The following is a 22,086-nucleotide window of genomic DNA, read 5'->3' on the forward strand; positions in this document are numbered from 1 at the left end:
CCGGACCGAGTCAGGAAGCCTCCTGAGAGACTAACTTATAATTAACTAGCTGGGGAGCCCCACGTTGCGAGGGCAATTTTGGGGCGCGAGGGCAATTTTGGGGCGCTTGGTCTCCCTGCCCCTGTGTGTCCCCCCTCTCCCTGTCATGTCCTCTCCCTGTCCTATCCCTCCCTCCCCTCCCCTCCCCTCCTCTCCCTCCCCTCCCCTGTCTCCCTCCCCCACTCCCCTCGCCCACCCCCGCTCCCCTCTGTCCCTCTCTCTGGCCCCTCCCCCTGCCTAGCGCCTGAGGTCCTGAGCTGAGGCCCCCCGCGTATGGCGCGGCTGATGGACGGCTGCTGTGGGCGGGCGGGCGGCGCATGCGCGGTCAGTGTGGGCGGCGCATGCGCGGTCAGTGCGGGCGGCGCGAGCGCCCCGCGATTTCCCGAGGCTCGCCCCCCCCGCGATTTCCCAAGGCTCTTCCCCCCCCCGCGATTTCCCGAGGCTCTCCCCTCCCCCCCCCGCGATTTCCCGAGGCTCTCCCCCCCCCCCCCCCCCCCCCCGCGATTTCCCGAGGCTCTCAATGCCAGTAATTGCCACTTGGGCTATATAAGCCTGTGTATTGTGTATATCCTTTAGAACCCCCCCCAGACTTGCTTAGTAAATACCTATGAACCAACTCCTGTCTTCAGTGTCTTTATCTACACACGGACACTACATTTTTCTCCTTCCTATCTTTTGTTTTTATCCTTGTTTCCCTTTCCTCTGTCCCCCTGCTCAGGTTCCCAACCCCCTGCCATTTTAGTTTAAACCCTCCCCCAGAGCACTAGCAAACACTCCCCCTAGGACATCGGCCCCGGCCCTGCCCAGATGCAAACCGTCCGGTTTGAACTGGTCCCACCTCCCCCAGAACCGGTTCCAATATCCCAGGAATTTGAATCCCTCCCCCTCGCACCATTCCTCTAGCCACGTATTCATCTGAAATATCCTTCTATTTCTACTCTGACTAGCACGTGGCACTGGTAGCAATCCTGAGATTACCACCTTTGAGGTCCTATTTTTTAATTTACCTCCTAACTCCCCATATTCAGCTTTTAGGACCTCATCCCATTTTTTACCTATATCGTTGGTATCTATATGCACCACGACAACTGGTTGTAGCCTTGTATGCTATGGCCTTTCAAGTGCTCATCTAAATGCTTGAATGTTGTGAGGGTTCCTGCCTCTACCACCCTTTCAGGCAGTGAGTTCCAGATTCCAACCACCCTCTGGGTGAAAACGTTTTTCCTTTAATCCCCTCTAAACCTCCTGCCCCTTATCTTGAAACTATGCCCCCGTTGGTTATTGACCCCTCTACTAAGGGGAAAAGTTCCTTTCTATCTACCCTATCTATGCCCCTCATAATTTTGTACTCCTCAATTAGGTCCCCCCTCAGCCTTCTCTGCTCTAAGGAAAACAACCCCAGCCTGTCCAGTCTTTCTTCATAGCTGAAACGCTCCAGCCTAGCGTTCACTGCCTTGTATCATATTTGACCCTGAGATGAGTTTCCAACCACATATCCACGCCATCTCTAAGACCGCCAATTTCCACCTCCGTAACATCGTCTGAAACCCTCACCCAGGCCTTTGTTGCCTCTGGACTTGACTATTCCAACGCACTCCGGGCCGGCCTCCCATCTTCCACCCTCCATAAACTCAAGGTCATCCAAAACTCTGCGGCCCGTGTCCTAACTCGCACCAAGCCCCGTTCACCCGTCACCCCTGTGCACCCGTCACCCCTGTGCACCCGTCACCTCTGTGCTCGCTGACCTACATTGGCTCCCGGTTAAGCAACGCCTTGATTTTAAAATTCTCATCCTTGTTTTCAAAGGACAGGTTGGAGAAGCTGGATTTGTTTTCATTAGAGCAAAGGAGGTTGAGGGGTGATTTGATAGAGGTGTGCAAGATTATGACGGGTTTGGATAGGCTAGACGGGGAAAGGCTGTTCCCACTAGTTGATGGCACAAGGACTAGGGGACACAGATTTAAGGTTTTGAGCAAGAGATACAGGGGGATGTGAGGAAAAACTTGTTTACGCAGCGAGTGGTGAGGACCTGGAACTCGCTGCCGGTGGAAGTGGTGGAAGCGGAGACACTCAATGTGTTCAAGGGGAGACTGGATAGACACTTGAGGGAAATAAACTTGCAGGACTACGGGGATAGAGTGGGGGAATGGGACTGACTGGATTGCTCTACAGAGAGCCGGCACAGACTCGATGGGCCGAATGGCCTCCTTCTGTGCCATTATGACTCTATGACTCTAAATCCCTTCCTGGCCTCACCCCATCCTATGTCTGAAACCTCCTCCAGCCCTACAACTGCCTGAGATCTCTGCGTTCCTCCAGTTCTGGTTGGGGAAGCCCGACAGCCCGGGGTGCCGTCACTGCGCAGGGAACCCTGAGATTTGGGAGTCCTGTCACCGCACTGGTATGGACAGGCGCCTGCTCAGCCTCGCACATTTAATGCACAGAACGAAAGTCTTGCATTTATATAGCGCCTTTCATGACCACCGGATGTCCTAAAGCGCTTTACAGCCAATGATGTACTTTTGAGGTGTAGTCACTGTTGTAATGTAGGAAATGCGGTGGCCAATTTGCGCACAGCAAGATCCCACAAACAGCAGTGTGATAATGACCAGATCATCTGTTTTTTAGTGATAGTGCGGCGCACCCTCAGTTCTCCCCTTCCAACAGAGCAGCGCTCTCTCAGTACCGCCCCTCCGACAGTGCAGCTGTACCGCCCCACCGACAGTGCAGCGCTTCCTCAGTACTGCCCTCCGACAGTGCAGTGCTCCCTCAGTACCGCCCCGCCGACAGTGCAGCACTTCCTCAGTACTGCCCTCCAACAGTGCAGCGCTTCCTCAGTACTGCCCTCCGACAGTGCAGCGCTCCCTCAGTACTGCCCCTCCGACAGTGCAGCGCTCCCTCAGTACTGCCCCTCCGACAGTGCGGCGCTCCCTCAGTACTGCCCTTGCGACAGTGCGGCGCTCCCTTATTACCGCCCCTCCGACAGTGCGGCGCTCCCTCAGTACCACCCCACCGACAGTGCAGCGTCCCTCAGTACTGCTCCTCCGACAGTGGAGCACTCCCTCAGTACTGACCCTCCGACAGTGGAGCACTCCCTCAGTACCGCCCCACTGACAGTGCAGCACTCCCTCAGTACCGTCCCACCGACAGTGCAGCACTCCCTCAGTACCGTCCCACCGACAGTGCAGCACTCCCTCAGTACTGTCCCACCGACAGGGCAGAGCCGCCTCAGTACCGCCCCTCCGACAGTGTACCGCCCCTCCGACAGTGCAGCGCTTCCTCAGTACGGCCCCTCCGACAGTGCCGCGCACCCTCAGTACCGCCCCACCGACAGTGCAGCGTCCCTCAGTACTGCCCTTCCGACAGTGCAGCGCTTCCTCAGTACTGCCCTCCGACAGTGCAGCGCTTCCTCAGTACTGCCCCTCCGACAGTGCAGCGCTCCCTCAGTACTGCCCTCCGACAGTGCAGCACCCCCTCAGTAATTCCCCTCCGACAGAGCAGCGCTCCCTCAGTACTGCCCCTCCGACAGTGCAGAGCCCTCTCAGTACTGCCCCTCCGACAGTGCAGCGCTCCCTCAGTACTGCCTCTCTGACAGTGCAGCGCTCCCTCAGTACTGCCCCTGCGACAGTGCAGCGCTCCCTCAGTACCGCCCCTCCGACTGCAGCACTCCCTCAGTACCGCCCCTCCGACAGTGCAGTGCCCTCAGTACCGCCCCTCCGAAAGTGCAGCGCTTCCTCAGTACTGCCCTCCAACAGTGCAGCGCTCCCTCAGTACCGCCCCTCCGACAGTGCAGCGCTTCCTCAGTACTGCCCTCTGACAGTGCAGCGCTTCCTCAGTACTGCCCTCCGACAGTGCAGCGCTCCCTCAGTACTGCCCCTCCGACAGTGCAGCGCTCCCTCAGTACTGCCCTCCGACAGTGCAGCGCTCCCTCAGTACTGCCCCTCCGACAGTGCAGCGCTCCCTCAGTACTGCCCCTCCGACAGTGCAGAGCCCTCTCAGTACTGCCCCTCCGACAGTGCAGCGCTCCCTCAGTACTGCCCCTCTGACAGTGCAGCGCTTCCTCAGTACTGCCCTCCGACAGTGCAGCGCTCCCTCAGTACTGCCCCTCCGACAGTGCAGCGCTCCCTCAGTACTGCCCCTCCGACAGTGCAGCGCTCCCTCAGTACTGCCCCTCCGACAGTGCAGCGCTCCCTCAGTACTGCCCCTCCGACAGTGCAGCGCTCCCTCAGTACTGCCCCTCCGACAGTGCAGCGCTCTCTCAGTAATTCCCCTCTGTAATGAAATCTGTTTGTCTTGCCTGTATTCGTTTTGCACTCATGTATATTACCCTCCCCCACACGGTGCATAGTTTCACTTCCTCTTTCCTGACTAACCTGGAAGGTTCCAAGTCTTGGCTCTTGGCTCCGCCCCTGACTTCTCTTACTTAAAGATCTCAGGATCTGTATGACTCATTCCTGTGAGCCAGTCGGTGTGTTGAGATGTTAGCGCTGATCTTAGTGATTAAAAGCCAACTTGTTAAAGTCTATAACTTCCAGTTTTATGGTTATTGAAGGCACATCACCCTCCGACAGAGCAGCGCTCCCTCAGTACTGCCCCTCCGACAGTGCAGAGCCCTCTCAGTACTGCCCCTCCGACAGTGCAGCGCTCCCTCAGTACTGCCCCTCGGACAGTGCAGCGCTCCCTCAGTACTGCCCCTGCGACAGTGCAGCGCTCCCTCAGTACCGCCCCTCCGACTGCAGCACTCCCTCAGTACCCGCCCCTCCGACAGTGCAGTGCCCTCTCAGTACCACCCCTCCGACAGTGCAGCGCTTCTTCAGTACTGCCCTCCAACAGTGCAGCATTCCCTCAGTACCGCCCCTCTGACAGTGCAGCGCTTCCTCAGTACTGCCCTCCGACAGTTCAGCGCTCCCTCAGTACTGCCCCACCAAAAGTGCAGCGCTCCTTCAGTACTGCCCTCTGACAGTGCAGCGCCCCCTCAGTAATTCCCCTCCGACAAAGCAGCGCTCCCTCAGTACTGCCCCTCTGACAGTGCAGCGCTCCCTCAGTACTGCCCCTGCGACAGTGCAGCGCTCCCTCAGTACCGTCCCTCCGACTGCAGCACTCTCTCAGTACCGCCCCTCCGACAGTGCAGTGCCCTCTCAGTACCGCCCCTCCAACAGTGCAGTGCTTCCTCAGTACACCACCTCCGACAGTGCAGAACCCCCTCAGTACTGCCCCTCCCGACAGTGCAGAGCCCCCTCAGTCCCGCCCCTCCGACAGTGCAGTGCTTCCTCAGTACCTCCCAACCGACAGTGCGGCGCTCCCTCAGCACCGCCCCACTGACAGTGTGGCACTCCCTCAGTACTGCCCCTGTGACAGTGCGGCGCTCCCTCAGTACCGTCCTACTGACAGTGCAGCGCTCTCTCAGCACCGCCCCTCCGACAGTGCGGCGCTCCCTCAGTACCGCCCCTCCGACAGTGCGGCGCTCCCTCAGTACTGCCCTTGCGACAGTGCGGCGCTCCCTTATTACCGCCCCTCCGACAGTGCGGCGCTCCCTCAGTACCACCCCACCGACAGTGCAGCGTCCCTCAGTACTGCTCCTCCGACAGTGGAGCACTCCCTCAGTACTGACCCTCCGACAGTGGAGCACTCCCTCAGTACCGCCCCACTGACAGTGCAGCACTCCCTCAGTACCGTCCCACCGACAGTGCAGCACTCCCTCAGTACCGTCCCACCGACAGTGCAGCACTCCCTCAGTACTGTCCCACCGACAGGGCAGAGCCGCCTCAGTACCGCCCCTCCGACAGTGTACCGCCCCTCCGACAGTGCAGCGCTTCCTCAGTACGGCCCCTCCGACAGTGCCGCGCACCCTCAGTACCGCCCCACCGACAGTGCAGCGTCCCTCAGTACTGCCCTTCCGACAGTGCAGCGCTTCCTCAGTACTGCCCTCCGACAGTGCAGCGCTTCCTCAGTACTGCCCCTCCGACAGTGCAGCGCTCCCTCAGTACTGCCCTCCGACAGTGCAGCACCCCCTCAGTAATTCCCCTCCGACAGAGCAGCGCTCCCTCAGTACTGCCCCTCCGACAGTGCAGAGCCCTCTCAGTACTGCCCCTCCGACAGTGCAGCGCTCCCTCAGTACTGCCTCTCTGACAGTGCAGCGCTCCCTCAGTACTGCCCCTGCGACAGTGCAGCGCTCCCTCAGTACCGCCCCTCCGACTGCAGCACTCCCTCAGTACCGCCCCTCCGACAGTGCAGTGCCCTCAGTACCGCCCCTCCGAAAGTGCAGCGCTTCCTCAGTACTGCCCTCCAACAGTGCAGCGCTCCCTCAGTACCGCCCCTCCGACAGTGCAGCGCTTCCTCAGTACTGCCCTCTGACAGTGCAGCGCTTCCTCAGTACTGCCCTCCGACAGTGCAGCGCTCCCTCAGTACTGCCCCTCCGACAGTGCAGCGCTCCCTCAGTACTGCCCTCCGACAGTGCAGCGCTCCCTCAGTACTGCCCCTCCGACAGTGCAGCGCTCCCTCAGTACTGCCCCTCCGACAGTGCAGAGCCCTCTCAGTACTGCCCCTCCGACAGTGCAGCGCTCCCTCAGTACTGCCCCTCTGACAGTGCAGCGCTCCCTCAGTACTGCCCCTGCGACAGTGCAGCGCTCCCTCAGTACCGCCCCTCCGACAGTGCAGCGCTTCCTCAGTACTGCCCTCCAACAGTGCAGCACCCCCTCAGTACTTCCCCTCCGACAGAGCAGCGCTCCCACAGTACTGCCCCTGCGACAGTGCAGCGCTCCCTCAGTACTGCCTCTCTGACAGTGCAGCGCTCCCTCAGTACCGCCCCTCCAACAGTGCAGCGCTCCCTCAGTACTGCCCCGCTGACAGTGCAGCGCTCCCTAAGTACTGCCCCTCCGACAGTGCGGCGCACCCTCAGTACAGCCCCTGCGACAGTGTAGAGCCCTCTTAGTACTGCCCCTCTGACAGTACAGCACTCCCTTAGTACCACCCCTCCAACAGTGCAGCAATCCCTCAGTACTGCCCCTCCGACAGTGCGGCGCTCCCTCAGTACTGGCACCTCCAGAAGTGCGGCGCTCCCTCAGTATTGCCCCTCCTACAGTGCGGCACTCCCTCAGTACTGCCCCTTCAACAGTGCAGAGCCCCTTCAGTACCGCCCCTCCGACAGTGCGGCACTCCCTCAGTACTGCCCCTGCGACAGTGTAGAGCCCTCTCAGTACTGCCCCTCTGACAGTGCAGCGCTCCCTCAGTACTGCCCCTGCGACAGTGCAGCGCTCCCTCAGTACTGCCCCACCGACAGTGTACCGCCCCTCCGACAGTGCAGCGCTTCCACAGTACACCACCTCCGACAGTGCAGAACCCCCTCAGTACTGCCCCTCCCGACAGTGCAGAGCCCCCTCAGTCCCGCCCCTCCGACAGTGCAGTGCTTCCTCAGTACCGCCCAACCGACAGTGCGGCGCTCCCTCAGTACTGTCCTACTGACAGTGCAGCGCTCTCTCAGCACCGCCCCTCCGACAGTGCGGCACTCCCTCAGTACCGCCCCTCCGACAGTGCGGCGCTCCCTCAGTACTGCCCTTGCGACAGTGCGGCGCTCCCTCATTACCGCCCCTCCGACAGTGCAGCGTCCCTCAGTACCACCCCACTGACAGTGCAGCGTCCCTCAGTATTGCCCCTCCGACAGTGGAGCACTCCCTCAGTACTGACCCTCCGACAGTGGAGCACTCCCTCAGTACCGCCCCACCGACAGTGCAGCACTCCCTCAGTACCGTCCCACCGACAGTGCAGCACTCCCTCAGTACCGTCCCACCGACAGTGCAGCACTCCTTCAGTACCGCCCCACCGACAGGGCAGAGCCCCCTCAGTACCGCCCCTCCGACAGTTTACCACCCCTCCGACAGTGCAGCGCTTCCTCAGTACTGCCCCTCCGACAGTGCAGCGCTCCCTCAGTACCGCCCCTCCGACAGTGCGGCGCTCCGTCAGTACTGCCCCTCCGACAGTGCCGCGCACCCTCAGTACTGCACCTCCGACAGTGCAGAGCCCGCTCAGTACTGCCCCTCCGACGGTGCAGCACTCCCTCAGTACCGCCCCACCAACAGTGCAGCGTCCCTCAGTACTGCCCTTCCGACAGTGTGGCGTTCCCTCAGTTCCGCCCATCCAACAGTGCAGCGCTCCCTCAGTACCACCCCTCCGACAGTGCGGCGCTCCCTCAGCATGCCCCTGTGACAGTGCAGCGCACCCTCAGTACTTCACCTCCGACAGTGCAGAGCCCGCTCAGTACTGCCCCTCCAACAGCGGAGCACTCCCTCAGTACCGCCCCACCGACAATGCAGAGCCCCCTCAGTACCGCCACTCCGACAATGCGGCGCTTCCTCAGTACCACCCCACCGACAGTGCGGCGTTCCCTCAGCACCGCTCCGCTGACAGTGCGGCACTCCCTCAGCACAGCCCCTCCGACAGTGCGGCGCTGCCTCAGCACCACCCCCCGACAGTGCAGCGCTCCCTCAGTACTGCCCCTCCGACGGTGCAGAGCCCTCGCAGTACTGCCCATCTGACAGTGCAGCGTTCCCTCAGTACTGCCCCTGCGACAGTGCAGCGCTCCCTCAGTACTACCCCTCCGACAGTGCAGAGCCCCCTCAGTACTGCCCCTCCCGACAGTGCAGTGCCCTCTCAGTACCGCCCCTCAGACTGCAGCACTCCCTCAGTACCGCCCCTCTGACAGTGCAGTGCCCTCTCAGTACCGCCCCTCCGACAGTGCAGCGCTTCCTCAGTACTCCCCTCCGACAGTGCAGCACCCCCTCAGTACTTCCCCTACGACAGATCAGCACTCCCTCAGTACTGCCGCTCCGACAGTGCAGAGCCCTCTCAGTACTGCCCCTCCGACAGTGCAGCGCTCCCTCAGTACTGCCCCTGCGACAGTGCAGAGCCCTCTCAGTACTGCCCCTCTGACAGTGCAGCGCTCCCTCAGTACTGCCCCTGCGACAGTGCAGCGCTCCCTCAGTACTGCCCCTCCGACAGTGCAGCGCTCCCTCAGTACTGCCCCGCCGACAGTGCAGCACTCCCTTAGTACCGCCCCTCCGACAGGGCAGAGCCCCCTCAGTACCGCCTCTCCGACAGTGTACCACCACTCTGACAGTGCAGCGCTTCCTCAGTACGGCCCCGCCGACAGTGCAGCGCTCTCTCAGTACCACCCCTCCGACAGTGCGGCGCTCCCTCAGTACTGCCCCGTGACAGTACAGCGCTCCCTCAGTACTGCCCCTCCGACAGTGCCGCGCACCCTCAGTACTGTACCTCCGACAGTGCAGAGCCCGCTCAGTACTGCCCCTCCGACAGTGCAGCACTCCCTCAGTACTACCCCACCGACAGTGCAGCGTCCGTCAGTACTGCCCCTCTGACAGTGTGGCGTTCCCTCAGTACCGCCCCTCCAACAGTGCAGCGCTCCGAGTACCACCCCTCCGACAGTGCAGCGCTCCCTCAGTACCACCCCTCCGACAGTGCGGCGCTCCCTCAGTACTGCCCCTGTGACAGTGCCGCGCACCCTCAGTACTGCACCTCCGACAGTGCAGAACCCGCTCAGTGCTGCCCCTCCAACAGTGCAGCACTCCCTCAGTACCACCCCACCGACAGTGCAGCCTCCGTCAGTACTGCCCCTCCGACAGTGTGGCATTCCCTCAGTACCGCCCCTCCAACAGTGTGGCGTTCCCTCAGTACCACCCCTCCGACAGTGCGGCGCTCCCTCAGTACTGCCCCTGTGACAGTGCCGCGCACCCTCAGTACCGCCCCTCCAACAGTGCAGCGCTCCCTCAGTACTGCCCCTCCGACAGTGGAGCACTCCCTCAGTACCGGCCCACCGACAGTGCAGCGTCCCTCAGTACTGCCCCTCCGACAATGCAGAGCCCCCTCAGTACCGCCCCTCTGACAGTGCGGCGCTCCCTCAGTACTGCCCCTCCAACAGTGTACCGCAACTCCGACAGTGCGGCACTTCGTCAGTACCACCCCAGCGACAGTGCAGCGCTCCCTCAGTACTGCCCCTCCGACAGTGGAGCACTCCCTCACTACTGACCCTCCAACAGTGTAGCGCTCCCTCAGTACTGACCCTCCGACAGTGCAGCGCACCCTCAATACTGCCCCTCCGACAGTGCAGCATCCCTCAGTACTGCCCCTCCGACAGTGGAGCACTCCCTCAGTACCGCCCCTCCAATAGTGGGGCGCTCCCTCAGCACCGCCCCTCCGACAGTGTGGCGCTCCCTCAGTACTGCCCCACCGACAGTGCAGCGTCCCTCAGTCCTGCCCCTCCGACAGCGCAGCGCCCCCACAGTACTGCCCCTGCGACAGTGCAGTGCTCCCTCAGTACTGCCCCTCCGACAGTGCAGCGCTCCCTCAGTACTGCCCCTCCGACAGTGCAGCACCCCTTCAGTACTTCCCCTCCGACAGAGCAGAGCTCTCTCAGTACTGCCCCTGCGACAGTGCAGAGCTCTCTTAGTACTGCCCCTCTGACAGTGCAGCGCTCCCTCAGTACTGCCCCTGCGACAGTGCAGCGCTCCCTCAGTACTGCCCCTCCGACAGTGCAGCGCTCCCTCAGTACCGCCCCTCCAACAGTGCGGTGCTCCCTCAGTACCGCCCCTCTGACAGTGTACCGCCCCTCCGACAGTGCAGCGCTTCCTCAGTGCTGCCCCTGCGACAGTGCAGAGCCCTCTCAGTACTGCCCCTCCGACAGTGCAGCGCTCCCTCAGTACTGCCCCTGCGACAGTGCAGAGCCCTCTCAGTACTGCCCCTCTGACAGTGCAGCGCTCCCTCAGTACTGCCCCTGCGACAGTGCAGCGCTCCCTCAGTACTGCCCCTCCGACAGTGCAGCGCTCCCTCAGTACTGCCCCGCCGACAGTGCAGAGCCCTCTCAGTACTGCCCCTCCGACAGTGCAGCGCTCCCTCAGTACTGCCCCTCTGACAGTGCAGCGCTCCCTCAGTACTGCCCCTCCGACAGTGCAGCGCTCCCTCAGTACTGCCCCTCCGACAGTGCAGAGCCCTCTCAGTACTGCCCCTCCGACAGTGCAGCGCTCCCTCAGTACTGCCCCTCCGACAGTGCAGAGCCCTCTCAGTACTTCCCCTCCGACAGAGCAGCGCTCCCACAGTACTGCCCCTCTGACAGTGCAGCGCTCCCTCAGTACTGCCCCTGCGACAGTGCAGCGCTCCCTCAGTACTGCCTCTCTGACAGTGCAGCGCTCCCTCAGTACCGCCCCTCCAACAGTGCAGCGCTCCCTCAGTACTGCCCCGCTGACAGTGCAGCGCTCCCTAAGTACTGCCCCTCTGACAGTGCGGCGCACCCTCAGTACAGCCCCTGCGACAGTGTAGAGCCCTCTTAGTACTGCCCCTCTGACAGTACAGCACTCCCTTAGTACCACCCCTCCAACAGTGCAGCAATCCCTCAGTACTGCCCCTCCGACAGTGCGGCGCTCCCTCAGTACTGGCACCTCCAGAAGTGCGGCGCTCCCTCAGTATTGCCCCTCCTACAGTGCGGCACTCCCTCAGTACTGCCCCTTCAACAGTGCAGAGCCCCTTCAGTACCGCCCCTCCGACAGTGCGGCACTCCCTCAGTACTGCCCCTGCGACAGTGTAGAGCCCTCTCAGTACTGCCCCTCTGACAGTGCAGCGCTCCCTCAGTACTGCCCCTGCGACAGTGCAGCGCTCCCTCAGTACTGCCCCTCCGACAGTGCAGCGCTTCCACAGTACACCACCTCCGACAGTGCAGAACCCCCTCAGTACTGCCCCTCCCGACAGTGCAGAGCCCCCTCAGTCCCGCCCCTCCGACAGTGCAGTGCTTCCTCAGTACCGCCCAACCGACAGTGCGGCGCTCCCTCAGTACTGTCCTACTGACAGTGCAGCGCTCTCTCAGCACCGCCCCTCCGACAGTGCGGCACTCCCTCAGTACCGCCCCTCCGACAGTGCGGCGCTCCCTCAGTACTGCCCTTGCGACAGTGCGGCGCTCCCTCATTACCGCCCCTCCAACAGTGCGGCGCTCCCTCAGTACCGCCCCACCGACAGTGCAGCGTCCCTCAGTATTGCCCCTCCGACAGTGGAGCACTCCCTCAGTACCGCCCCACCGACAGTGCAGCACTCCCTCAGTACCGTCCCACCGACAGTGGAGCACTCCCTCAGTACCGCCCCACCGACAGTGCAGCACTCCCTCAGTACCGTCCCACCGACAGTGCAGCACTCCCTCAGTACCGTCCCACCGACAGTGCAGCACTCCTTCAGTACCGCCCCACCGACAGGGCAGAGCCCCCTCAGTACCGCCCCTCCGACAGTTTACCACCCCTCCGACAGTGCAGCGCTTCCTCAGTACTGCCCCTCCGACAGTGCAGCGCTCCCTCAGTACCGCCCCTCCGACAGTGCGGCGCTCCGTCAGTACTGCCCCTCCGACAGTGCCGCGCACCCTCAGTACTGCACCTCCGACAGTGCAGAGCCCGCTCAGTACTGCCCCTCCGACGGTGCAGCACTCCCTCAGTACCGCCCCACCAACAGTGCAGCGTCCCTCAGTACTGCCCTTCCGACAGTGTGGCGTTCCCTCAGTTCCGCCCATCCAACAGTGCAGCGCTCCCTCAGTACCACCCCTCCGACAGTGCGGCGCTCCCTCAGCATGCCCCTGTGACAGTGCAGCGCACCCTCAGTACTTCACCTCCGACAGTGCAGAGCCCGCTCAGTACTGCCCCTCCAACAGCGGAGCACTCCCTCAGTACCGCCCCACCGACAATGCAGAGCCCCCTCAGTACCGCCACTCCGACAATGCGGCGCTTCCTCAGTACCACCCCACCGACAGTGCGGCGTTCCCTCAGCACCGCTCCGCTGACAGTGCGGCACTCCCTCAGCACAGCCCCTCCGACAGTGCGGCGCTGCCTCAGCACCACCCCCCGACAGTGCAGCGCTCCCTCAGTACTGCCCCTCCGACGGTGCAGAGCCCTCGCAGTACTGCCCATCTGACAGTGCAGCGTTCCCTCAGTACTGCCCCTGCGACAGTGCAGCGCTCCCTCAGTACTACCCCTCCGACAGTGCAGAGCCCCCTCAGTACTGCCCCTCCTGACAGTGCAGTGCCCTCTCAGTACCGCCCCTCAGACTGCAGCACTCCCTCAGTACCGCCCCTCTGACAGTGCAGTGCCCTCTCAGTACCGCCCCTCCGACAGTGCAGCGCTTCCTCAGTACTCCCCTCCGACAGTGCAGCACCCCCTCAGTACTTCCCCTACGACAGATCAGCACTCCCTCAGTACTGCCGCTCCGACAGTGCAGAGCCCTCTCAGTACTGCCCCTCCGACAGTGCAGCGCTCCCTCAGTACTGCCCCTGCGACAGTGCAGAGCCCTCTCAGTACTGCCCCTGCGACAGTGCAGCGCTCCCTCAGTACTGCCCCTCCGACAGTGCAGCGCTCCCTCAGTACTGCCCCGCCGACAGTGCAGCACTCCCTTAGTACCGCCCCTCCGACAGGGCAGAGCCCCCTCAGTACCCGCCTCTCCGACAGTGTACCACCACTCTGACAGTGCAGCGCTTCCTCAGTACGGCCCCGCCGACAGTGCAGCGCTCTCTCAGTACCACCCCTCCGACAGTGCGGCGCTCCCTCAGTACTGCCCCGTGACAGTACAGCGCTCCCTCAGTACTGCCCCTCCGACAGTGCCGCGCACCCTCAGTACTGTACCTCCGACAGTGCAGAGCCCGCTCAGTACTGCCCCTCCGACAGTGCAGCACTCCCTCAGTACTACCCCACCGACAGTGCAGCGTCCGTCAGTACTGCCCCTCTGACAGTGTGGCGTTCCCTCAGTACCGCCCCTCCAACAGTGCAGCGCTCCGAGTACCACCCCTCCGACAGTGCAGCGCTCCCTCAGTACCACCCCTCCGACAGTGCGGCGCTCCCTCAGTACTGCCCCTGTGACAGTGCCGCGCACCCTCAGTACTGCACCTCCGACAGTGCAGAACCCGCTCAGTGCTGCCCCTCCAACAGTGCAGCACTCCCTCAGTACCACCCCACCGACAGTGCAGCCTCCGTCAGTACTGCCCCTCCGACAGTGTGGCATTCCCTCAGTACCGCCCCTCCAACAGTGTGGCGTTCCCTCAGTACCACCCCTCCGACAGTGCGGCGCTCCCTCAGTACTGCCCCTGTGACAGTGCCGCGCACCCTCAGTACCGCCCCTCCAACAGTGCAGCGCTCCCTCAGTACTGCCCCTCCGACAGTGGAGCACTCCCTCAGTACCGGCCCACCGACAGTGCAGCGTCCCTCAGTACTGCCCCTCCGACAATGCAGAGCCCCCTCAGTACCGCCCCTCTGACAGTGCGGCGCTCCCTCAGTACTGCCCCTCCAACAGTGTACCGCAACTCCGACAGTGCGGCACTTCGTCAGTACCACCCCAGCGACAGTGCAGCGCTCCCTCAGTACTGCCCCTCCGACAGTGGAGCACTCCCTCACTACTGACCCTCCAACAGTGTAGCGCTCCCTCAGTACTGACCCTCCGACAGTGCAGCGCACCCTCAATACTGCCCCTCCGACAGTGCAGCATCCCTCAGTACTGCCCCTCCGACAGTGGAGCACTCCCTCAGTACCGCCCCTCCAATAGTGGGGCGCTCCCTCAGCACCGCCCCTCCGACAGTGTGGCGCTCCCTCAGTACTGCCCCACCGACAGTGCAGCGTCCCTCAGTCCTGCCCCTCCGACAGCGCAGCGCCCCCACAGTACTGCCCCTGCGACAGTGCAGTGCTCCCTCAGTACTGCCCCTCCGACAGTGCAGCGCTCCCTCAGTACTGCCCCTCCGACAGTGCAGCACCCCTTCAGTACTTCCCCTCCGACAGAGCAGAGCTCTCTCAGTACTGCCCCTGCGACAGTGCAGAGCTCTCTTAGTACTGCCCCTCTGACAGTGCAGCGCTCCCTCAGTACTGCCCCTGCGACAGTGCAGCGCTCCCTCAGTACTGCCCCTCCGACAGTGCAGCGCTCCCTCAGTACCGCCCCTCCAACAGTGCGGTGCTCCCTCAGTACCGCCCCTCTGACAGTGTACCGCCCCTCCGACAGTGCAGCGCTTCCTCAGTGCTGCCCCTGCGACAGTGCAGAGCCCTCTCAGTACTGCCCCTCCGACAGTGCAGCGCTCCCTCAGTACTGCCCCTGCGACAGTGCAGAGCCCTCTCAGTACTGCCCCTCTGACAGTGCAGCACTCCCTCAGTACGGCCCCTGCGACAGTGCAGCGCTCGCTCAGTACCGCCCCTCCGACAGTGCCGCACTCCCTCAGCACCACCCCTCCGACAGAGCGGCGCTTCCTCAGTACTGCCCCTCCAACAGTGCGGCGCTCCCTCAGTACCGCCCCTCCGACAGTGCGGCGCTCCCTCAGTACCATCCCTCTAACAGTGCAGAGCCCTCTCAGTACTGCCGCTCCGACAGTGCGGCGCTCCCTCAGTACTGCCCCTGTGACAGTGCAGAGCCCTCTCAGTACTGCTCCTCTGACAGTGCAGCGCTACCTCAGTACTGCCCCACCGACAGTGTACCGTCCGTCCGACAGAGCAGCACTCCCTCAGTACTTACCCTCCGACAGTGCAGCGCTCCCTCAGTACTGCCCCTCTGACAGTGTGGCACTCCCTCAGTACTGCCCCTCCGACAGTGTGGCACTCCCTCAGTACTGCCCCTCTGACAGTGTGGCACTCCCTCAGTACTGCCCCTCCGACAGTGTGGCACTCCCTCAGTACTGCCCTTCCAACAGTGCAGCACTCCCTCAGTACTGCCCCTCCGACAGTGCAGCGCTCCCTCAGTACTGCCCCTCCGACAGTGCGGCGCTCCCTCAGTACTGCCCCGTGACAGTGCAGCGCTCCCTCAGTACTGCCCCTCCGACAGTGTGGCACTCCCTCAGTACTGCCCCTCCGACAGTGCGGCGCTCCCTCAGTACTGCCCCTCCGACAGTGCGGCGCTCCCTCAGTACTAACCCTCCGACAGTGCAGCGCTCCCTCAGTACCGCCCCTCCGACAGTGCGGCGCTCCCTCAGTACCGCCCCTCCGACAGTGCAGTGCTCCCTCAGTACTGCCCCTCTGACAGTGCAGCTTACCATCAGTACTGCCCCTCCGACAGTGTGGCACTCCCTCAGTACTGCCCCTCCGACAGTGCGGCGCTCCCTCAGTACTAACCCTCCGACAGTGCAGCGCTCCCTCAATACTGCCCCGCCCACAGTGCAGCGCTCCCTCAGTACTGCCCCTCTGACAGTGCGGCGCTCCCTCAGTACTGCCCCTCCGACAGTGCGGCGCTCCCTCAGTACTGCCCCGTGACAGTACAGCGCTCCCTCAGTATTGCCCCTCCCACAGTGCGGCGCTCCCTCAGTACCGCCCCTCCGACTGTGCAGCGCTCCCTCAGTACTGCCCCTCCGACTGTGCAGCGCTCCCTCAGTACTGCCCCTCCGACTGTGCAGCGCTCCCTCAGTACTGCACTGGAGTGCCAGCCTAGATTTTTTGTGCTGAAGTCGCTGGAGTGGGTCTGTGAACCCACATCCTTCTGACTGAGAGGCCAGGGTGCTTCCCCAGTGAGCCACTGGTTGGAAAGGTTCCGAAAGTGATTTAATTGCATTTTGCTTTCAATTCTTTAAGCGAGCAATTGAATTGATTATTTGCCCCTTTCTGTTCTCTCGCTGGAGTTCAGCTTGCTGTAGCGTCAGGCGAGCTCGGTGCGCTTTGATTGACGTTGGCCTTGGGCCAATAGGGAGAGCGGGCGGTTGATCCTCCAACCAATGGGCGCGGAAGGGAGGAAGGAGGCGGGTCTTGAGGCTGGCGCCTGCGCGCTGTTCCCTGCCGCCCCCTGGTGGGCGGGCTCGCTGTGCTGAATCCGCTGCTTTATTCCAGCACCTGCTCCTTTGTGTCTGGTTCTTGCACAGTGGTGAGCTGGACGTGGTTTGTGGGTTTTTTAATCAATCTTCTAGGGACTCAGTGAAAAAAATGGGAGGGCCAGAATCTTCAAAGGATTGCTTTTGTGTGGTTGCAGTTACAGGGACAGACAAGGGCTGCCCTCTTTCCACCCCCCCCCCTCGCTTTTGATAGTTAAAGGGTCAGCCTCTTTTTTTTATACGTGTGTGGGCTATTAAAGGGATGGTGTCTGTCTCCTATTCTCTGTGTTTGCAGCTAAAGGCGTCTACCTTGGCCATCTTGCAAACTGCAGCAGCAGCTATCCTGCCCTGCTATTGAGTGATCCTTGACTGGGGGGGGGAAGATTTACAGCTTAGGATGGGGCAAGAGAGTAAAATTTTCTCCAGAAACTAGATTTGTCAGTTCTGAATTTCTATCCTGTGACTTTTGTAAACTGCATTTATAGGGTGTTCGAAGGGGAGGATTTGCAGAATGGAAACTCAAACCAAACTTCGCGTCAAGATCTGACAGAGTCACTTGATTCAACAGGACCTGAATATCATCGGCCTTTGAATGTGGAAGGAGAAATATTTGTCTGTTCTGTCTGTGGGAAAAGATTTCAAACATCATTGTGACTGGATAAGAACCGAGACACACACACCCGAGTGAGAGTGTTCCAGTGCACTGAAGAGCTTTAACCAGTTACACAGCCTGAAACAGCATTGCACCATTCACAGCGGGGAGAAACCGCACACGTGCTCTGTGTGCGAACGAGACTTCAACCGATCGTCCAACCTGGAGAGACACAAGAACACCCACACCAGGGGACAACCCTATAAATGTGGGGACTGTGGGAAGGGATTCAGTTACCCGTCTGAGCTGGAAACTCATCGACGCAGTCACACGGGGAGAGGCCGTTCACCTGCACGGTGTGTGGGAAGGGATTCACCCAGTTGTCCAGTCTACTGAGACACCAGTGAGTTCACACTGGGGAGAGGGCGTTCACCTGCTCCGTGTGCGGGAAGGGATTCACTGAGCTGTGCAACCTGCTAAGTCACCACCGCAATCTTGCTGAGAAGGCACCTTATCAAAGCTCTTCACGTGGGAAAACACTTCGGGTGTCCGCCAACCTTATAAAACATATACGGCCGTTCACCTGCTCCGTGTGCGGGAAGGGATTCACTGAGTCATCTAACCTGCTGATACACCAGCGAGTTCACACCGGGGAGAGGCCGTTCACCTGCTCCGAATGCGGGAAGGGATTCAGTCAGTCGTCCAACCTGCTGACACATCAACGCATTCACACCGGGGAGAGGCCGTTCACCTGCTCCTTGTGTGGGAGGAAATTCACTCCCTCCTCCTCCCTCCTGGCACACCAGCGAGTTCACACCGGGGAGAGGCCGTTCACCTGCTCCGTGTGCGGGAAGGGATTCACCCAGTCCTCCAACCTGCTGATACACCAGAGTGTTCACACCGGGGAGAGGCCTTACACCTGCTCCCGGTGTGGGAAGGGATTCACCCAGTCGTCCCGTCTGCAGTCACACCAGCGTGTTCACACCTGACTCTCAACGTTCTGTGAAGCAAAGGGCTAATCCACTGAGGTGCGGCACAAACTGAAACCTTGTACGAAGGGCTGTCAGCAGGTGAACTCGGCTGGGTTTTGAACGGGAACCGCTCTGTTGAGTAATGGGCCGTGGGTCCCGCGACAAAAAGACCGACGAGCAGGGCAGAGCCTCGGAACCCTGCTTCGTGAACGGAGCACGAGCTGAGAGCAGCGTGGTGACTGACACGCGCCTCTCCAGTTGAATGTATCGGGCTTTTAACTCTTTAAAGGGTACGGAAGGTTAAGAATCAACCGAAGCCGAAACGCTTACTGAATAATTTTACCACCGTTCACGACGGTTTTTCCAGATGAAGATGCCGTACAACCTTTTGTGGGGGAATGCAGTGCGAGACTCGGAATGATCGGTTCGCCTGTTCCGGGAGACTGAACGTTTAAATTGTTGTCGACAAGTTCCCCTTTGACGGCCTCTTCTGGCCCTCCTTGAAATCGCTGTAAAATGGCTGATTTTATATCTTTCTGCTGCTGGTGTCTTTCCTCTCCCTTCCTCTTTCTCTCTCTCACTCTCCCCTTTCTCACGGCTTGAGAAAACTGCTGTCTTTATTATGCTCTGCTTATCTCCCCTGTCCTTTGAAAATACAGCAGGTTTCCCCTCTCCTCGCCTTGTAGCCTGCTAAGGCTCCGAAACACAATGGCCAGTGAGCAAAGACCGTCATGCACTCTGATTATGGCCCAGTTGTCGGTTCTGTGCTCTTTCCTTTGTTGTTCATACTTTTAACCAAACCTCTGCTCTGTTAGCAAGTAATCCAGGGTTTCGAGACCATTCTTTTAGCCTTCCTTTACAAACGGGTATTGAAAGTCCAAAATCCTTCAAAAGGACATGAGCTAATCCTCCAGATTTTCCCACGAGGCTTTCGCCCTCAAAGTCTTAATAGAAATTTAAGGTACAAAGCCCTGCTTTTCCCGTCCCCTAGGTTAGAGAAGAGCGAGACAGGGCATGAGGCTTTTCAAGAATCATATAGCCCAGAAGGAGGCCGTTGTGCCTGTTGCCGGCACTTTGAAAGAACTGTCCAATTAGTCCCACAAACCCCCCGCCCCCGCTCTTTAGCCATAGCCCTGCAAGAAAATCCAAGGTGGTAGGAAGGAGAGAAAGTTGAAGACAAACTGTACAGAACTGTTGAAGCCATTCTGCAAAAATTAAGAAAGGAAGAAAGAAAGACTTACATTTTTATAGCGCCTTTCACGACCACTGGACATCTCGAGGCGCTTTACAGCCAATGAAGTATTTTTGGCGTGTAGTCACTGTTGTAATGTGGGAAACAGATATCGTTAGTCAAAGCTGGACAATTAAGACATTTAATCGACCGGAAGGGAAATTCATCAAGTGAATAGTTTTTTTTTTATTCGTTTATGGGATCCGGGCATCGCTGGCAAGGCCAGCATTTATTGCCCATCCCTAATTGCCCTTGAGAAGGTGGTGGTGAACTGCCTTCTTGAACCGCTGCAGTCCGTGTGGTGAAGGTACTCCCTCAGTGCTGTTAGGGAGGGAGTTCCAGGATTTTGACCCAGCGACGATGAAGGAATGGCCGATATATTTCTAAGTCAGGATGGTGTGTGACTTGGAGGGGAACTTGCAGGTGGCGGTGTTCCCATGTGCCTGCTGCCCTTGTCCTTCCAGGTGGAAGAGGTCACGGGTTTGGGAGGTGCTGCCGAAGAAGCCTTGGCGAGTTGCTGCAGTGCATCTTGTAGATGGTACCCACTGCAGCCACGGTACGCCGGTGGTGGAGGGAGTGAATGTTTAAGGTGGTGGATGGGGTGCCGATCAAGCGGGCTGCTTTGTCCTGGATGGGGTTGAGCTTCTTTAGTGTTGTTGGAGCTGCACTCATCCAGGCAAGTGGAGAGTATTCCATCACACTCCTTACTTGTGCCTTGTAGATGGTGGAAAGGCTTTGGGGAGTCGGGAGGTTTGAGTCTGTGAGACAGAAAGAACATAAAGAGATGAACGTGCGTGGAAAGTTACAAAGATGAGAAGATGACCAAAGTAAGAAGACAACAAGACAGGAGTGACCAAGGGCAACGACTCGCCAAGGTCAACCACCACCCCCCCCCCCCCCGCACAGGATGGGACATCCCAGAAGATGGCAATGCTGCTGTAGCTGGGAAGGGCGCCACCGTGAGTTTTGCGTTCCTATTTCAGAGAAATCACCGAATACTGAGACTGCTCCATGATCCTGACTTAGAACCGTAACCTTGCAGAACCGTGCTGTGATCTCGGACATTGAATATAAACGAAATGGTACAATATTAAAGGGGGCTCAGGAACAGAGAGATACATATGAACATATGAATCAGGAGCAGGATTAGGCCACTCGGCCCCTCGAGCCTGCTCCGCCATTCAATAAGATCATTGCTGATCTGATTATTCCACATTCCCGCCTACCCCCAATAACCTTTCACCCCCTTGCTTACCAAGAATCTATCTACCTCTGCCTTAAAAATATTCAAAGACTCTGCTTCCACCGCCCTCTGAGGGAGAGAGTTCCAAAGACTCACGACCCTCTGAGAAAAAATTTCTCCTCATCGCTGTCTAAAATGGGCGACCCCTTATTTTTAAACAGTGACCCCCAGTTCTAGATTCTCCCACAAGAGGAAACATCCTCTCCACATCCACCCTGTCCAGACCCCTCAGGATCTTGTATGTTTCAATCAAGTCACCACTTACTCTTCTAAACTCCAGCAGATACAAGCCTGGCCTGTCCAACCCTTCCTCATAAGACAACCTGCCCATTCCAGGTATTAGTCTAGTAAACCTTCTCTGAACTGCCTCCAACGCATTTACATCCTTAAATAAGGAGACCAACACTGAACACAGTACTCCAGATGTGGTCTCACCAATGCCCTGTATAACTGAAGCATAACCTCCCTACTTTTGTATTCAATTCCCCTCGCAATAAACTATAACATTCTATTAGTGTTACTAATTACTTGCTGTACCTGCATAACAACCTTTTGTGATTCATGCACTAGGACACCCAGATCCCTCTGTACGTACCCAAATCTTTTGAAGGTGGCAGGACAAGTTGAGAAGGATGTTTAAAAAAAAATCATGTGGGATCTTTATTAATAGAGGCATAGAGTACAACAGCAAGGAAGTTATGCTAAACCTTTATAAATCACTGGTTAGGCCTCAGCTGGAGCATTGTGTCCAATTCTGGGCACCACACTTTAGGAAGGATGTCAAGGCCTTGGCGAGGGCGCAGAAGAGATTGACTAGACTGGTTCCAGGGTAAATAAGGAGAAACTGTTCCCAGTGGCAGGAGTGTTGGTAACCAGAGGACACAGCTAAAAGAGCCAGAGGTGAGATGAGACTTTTTTTTAATGTAACGAGTTGTTGTGATCTGCAATGCACTGCCTGAAAGGGCGGTGGAAGCAGACTCAACAGTAACTTTCAAAAGGGAATTGGATAAATTCTTGAAAAGGAAAAAAAATTGCAGGACTATGGGGAAAGGGCAGGGCAGTGGGACTAAATTGGAGAGCTCTTTCACAGAACCGGCACAGACACGATGGGCCGAATGGCCTCCCTCTGTGCTGTATCATTCTATGATTCATCGTGACTCTCAATTCTTACCCCACCCCCCCCGCCCACCCCCCTATGATGGTGTCCTTGGT

General features: G+C 59.4%; 1 protein-coding gene and 1 pseudogene across 1 annotated transcript in view; one reads left to right on the plus strand and one right to left on the minus strand.

Moving 5' to 3' along the window:
* LOC147119566 (uncharacterized) overlaps positions 1–21,957 on the plus strand; it is a 36,981-nt gene extending 15,024 nt beyond the window's left edge. The window contains exon 2 of the mRNA XM_085983651.1: positions 17,838–21,957. Within this exon, the coding sequence (XP_085839777.1) occupies positions 17,838–18,418 (581 nt within the window). The 3' untranslated portion in view covers positions 18,419–21,957. The remainder of the gene's footprint in view (positions 1–17,837) is intronic.
* The window catches only part of LOC147119564 (uncharacterized), a 124,943-nt pseudogene that overhangs the window by 38,807 nt on the left and 64,050 nt on the right, over positions 1–22,086 (minus strand).

The sequence above is a fragment of the Somniosus microcephalus genome, chromosome 4 (assembly GCF_052327205.1).
Source record: "Somniosus microcephalus isolate GS21.2 chromosome 4, FLI_Smic_1.0, whole genome shotgun sequence".
Taxonomy (NCBI): domain Eukaryota; kingdom Metazoa; phylum Chordata; class Chondrichthyes; order Squaliformes; family Somniosidae; genus Somniosus; species Somniosus microcephalus.